The sequence below is a fragment of the Chenopodium album genome, chromosome 2, assembly GCF_948465745.1.
Source record: "Chenopodium album chromosome 2, dcCheAlbu1.1, whole genome shotgun sequence".
In the NCBI taxonomy this organism is placed as follows: Eukaryota; Viridiplantae; Streptophyta; class Magnoliopsida; order Caryophyllales; family Amaranthaceae; genus Chenopodium; species Chenopodium album.
Genome location: NC_137835.1, coordinates 60,124,252 through 60,127,829, shown reverse-complemented (window position 1 = coordinate 60,127,829; position 3,578 = coordinate 60,124,252). Strand labels below are relative to the sequence as shown.

At 41.5% G+C, this 3,578-nt stretch overlaps 1 protein-coding gene across 1 annotated transcript; it reads left to right on the top strand.

Annotated features, from left to right (window-relative positions):
- Window positions 1-1,045: 1,045 nt before the first annotated feature.
- LOC145573718 (protein FAR-RED IMPAIRED RESPONSE 1-like) lies at window positions 1,046-3,227 on the top strand. The gene is made up of 2 exons (XM_081631802.1): window positions 1,046-1,134; window positions 1,232-3,227. The coding sequence occupies exons 1-2, from the start codon at window positions 1,046-1,048 to the stop codon at window positions 3,225-3,227; spliced, it is 2,085 nt and encodes a 694-aa protein (XP_081487928.1).
- The last annotated feature ends 351 nt before the right edge of the window (window positions 3,228-3,578 follow it).

Genomic DNA, 3,578 nt, shown 5'->3' with positions numbered 1-3,578 from the left:
ATGAACACCTAATCTCAAGCGATTCTTATAGCTAGCTAAACCAAAATTGAAGTTAATTTTTGAATCCGGACTACATTTGTACAATGCGAAATCATTTAGTTGATATATTGGGAGTTGACTTAGCGGAAGCATTGCGGGAAGAAGAAGGCCATGGTTGCGCAAGGAGGGAGTTGCGTTTTGATAGTGAGAATGTAAGTGTTCGAAACCCTATGTAGATCGTTGCGTTGCATGAGGTTTTTTTTTTAACTTAGCAATCTAATGCATGAATGAGTACAATTAACACAGTTCAATTGAATTAGCTGAAAAGTTAGGGTTTTTTTGTGGTAATTCGAATTACATAATTGTTGATATTGAATGTGACAGTGCTTAAATTAGGTGGCATACTGTTTAAATGTAAGTCATTTTTGGAGCAATTGATGTTGGTATTACAAGTCAATTTTGGAGGAATTGATGTTGGTATTGCAAGTCACTTTTGGAGCAATTGATGCTGGGATTGTAACTCGATTAATTGATTTGGGCGTGGTTAATACGTGTGTTGGGATGGTTGATTTGTGTGTTGTGTATGTTGAAATTTGTAGTTGCTTGAAATTAATATTAACATTTGTAGTTAAATTTTGAAACTAAAAATTGGAAAATGGTTGTTCTGTTCTGAAGCTTTGTGTATGCTTGAAATTATAGGTTATTCTTAGTTACTTGTGGTGGTGTTGTGTATGTGATTGTTTTATGTGTGTCATTGTTTTAGGGTGGTGTTGGTAGTGATGATGATGATGATGTTGTATGTGGTAATGAGGAGGGATTTCAGAGTGAGCATGGTTATAGAGAAGGGGATGAGAAAGAGGGATCAGAAGATGATGGAGATGAATAGGGGTCTGATAGTGAGGGAGAGGAAGGGTGGTCAGATTCTGAAGAAGTAGAAGAGGAGGAAGGAGGTGAAGATGGAGGTGCAGCGGCAGGAAGTTCTACTTTCATAACCCCGAAGAAGAACCCCGTACTGGTTAGCACAGTATTTGGTGTGGAAGAGGAAGTACCAGCCCCGAGTCTGGGTATGGTATTTGGTAGTTGGGATGAGGTTGATAGTTATTTTTGGAGTTATGCTAGGCAAAAGGGGTTTGGTATAGTGAGGGCTACTGCTAGGTTTGCCAAGGTGAAGAGTGATTTGGGGGGATGGAACGTTTTGTAAGCAGAAGAGGAATGCTAAGTGGACGTGTGACTGCTACGGAAGACCCTCCAGGAAGCGTAAAGTGGATGTACTTAAGGAAGGGTTGTTGCATGATGAGGAAACAGTTGTGAAGCGGAAGACGAAAAAGTGTGGGTGTGAGATGGAGTTGTATGCTAGTGTTGATGAGGGAGGGAATTGGGTTGTTCGTAGGGTACACTTGGAGCACAAAGGTCACAAAGTCACACCGGGGAAGTCAAAGGATGTAACAATGTTCAAGAAGCATGAGTTGGTGTCTAAAAATGGGCACTTGGTGAACCGAGTGTGTAATGCAAATAAGTCTAGGGTAAAGGTATCGCAGATGTATAGTTGTTTTGCGAGGGAGAAGAACGGGGTGGATGAGATGTCATTTACCCAGAAAGACTTGGAAAATGCAGTTGCTGAAAAACAAAGACTTGAGCTAATCGAGGGTGATGCGAATGGAATGATAGAGTACTTCAACAAAATGAGTGCAGACAATCAAAATTTTTTCCATCTTTGTAGGTTTGGTAAAGATGGTGCATTACAAGATGTTGTTTGGGTAGATGCGAGGTGTAGAGCTGCGTATGAAGAGTTTGGAGATGTTGTCTGTTTTGACAGTACATACTTAACGAACAAATTTCACCTTCCTTATGCTTTGTTTGTCGGTGTGAATCACCACGGGCAGAGTATACTGTTTGGCTGTGCATTGATCTCTCGGGAGACGGCAGAGACCTACGAGTGGGTGCTGAGGACATGGCTACATTGCATGGGAGGCAAAGCTCCTACCTCGATCCTGACGGATCAAGATCCGGCTATTAGGAAAGCTGTGCATATAACCATGCGTGACACTTGTCATAGGTGGTTCATTTGGCACATCCTTCAAAAGTTTTGGAAGTACGTGGGTAAGCATGAGCAATATGATGCTGTGAAGGATGAGTTTGAGAATATCATATACGGTAGTTTAGATGCAGAAGAATTTGTAGCTCGTTGGATAGATGTAGTGGAGTATTATGAACTACAAGAAAACAGTTGGCTTGAAGGTAAGGTATCAGCTTTATGTGATTTGTTTGTTTTTACTGCTTTGGGTATATGGTTGTTGGTTGCTAAAGCTGATCTACCCTTAAGCTTGCTCGGTTACTCCACTTGCAGTTGGGGTGATTGTGCGTGCAGCATGGTTGAAGCAATTTTAGTGTTGTGGTGTTGCATGCATTTGTGTTATTATGACCACTGTATGTGCTGGTTGCAATTTAATAAATCAGGTGGCATTTATTTTGTACCACTAAGGTGGCAGATGCTATTTTCCATTATTAGCATTACTGACTCTAATACGATCCGCTACGTGAGGCATTTAAAGATGGACTTCCCTACGGAGGAGGTGTTCCAGAAGTGCTATACAGACACGAAATTCAAAGAAGTTCAGCGGGAGTGCACCAAGGTGTTGTATGTGCGATGTCTAGATCAAATTGAAATTGGAGATAGTGTGATTGAGTTTGTAATGGAGGACCGTGTTTGGATCAAGCCAAAAAATGCAAAGAAAGAGTCTGTGACAAAGGTTCGGAGATGCTATAGGCTTTTGTTTGATAGAACCACATATGAAGCAACTTGTGACTGTAAACACTTTGAGTGTCATGGAATCATTTGTCGACATATGATCTTGGCCTATGACCTTAGTGGTGTGGGAATTGTTCCTGAGAAATACATCCTTCGCCGTTGGAGAAAGGATGTTCAACGTAAACACACACGTGTAAAAGTAGCTTATCATGATCCACTTAAAACTGAAGAGGTGAGGCAGTATCACAAACTTATGGGGACTTGTGAACCAATTTGCTTGAAGGCGTGTGCATGTATTGAGGCCGTTCAGGCTGTGTCAAAAATGCTGCAACTCATAGACCTGAGAGTGGATGAAGTGTTGGCAATGGTTGCCAAAAAGCAGGAAGAGGCAGCTAAGGCCAATGTAGATGATTTTCCTGCAGAAGGTGGTGAAGGTATTGCTGGGACTCCTTCTTCTGTGGCGCAGAACAAGCTACCCATCCCACAACCACGCCAGTGACAGTTGGTTCCGATCTGCCAAACACCTCAACTCCAGTAAGTGGTTTCCAATGCAGTTGCGAAGCATCTGCCTCGGGGAGGATTAAAGATCCACCATTACCGAAGAAGAAAGCCCACCGTACTACAAATTCGCAGTACCCATCATGCACAGAAATTAGGTCATATTTGAGATAAAGCAGGAGTGCTTGCTAGTGACAATAACGTTGCACTAAAATTAGGTCGTATTTGACATTTGCAGACACAATTCTTTTATTACATTATTTTTGTTGTTGCTATTTTTACTGTTAGTTCAAAGTCAGCATGGAACAACGTACTTAGTTCCAAGTTAATGGTACAACAGGACATTTAAAAA

Coding starts and splice junctions, on each gene's coding strand:
- LOC145573718 (XM_081631802.1), top strand. CDS start 1,046: ATGGTATTTGGTAGTTGGGATGAGGTTGATAGTTATTTTTGGAGTTAT. Junction 1,135..1,231: donor ATAGTGAGGGCTACTGCTAG/GTTTGCCAAGGT, acceptor AAGACCCTCCAG/GAAGCGTAAAGTGGATGTAC.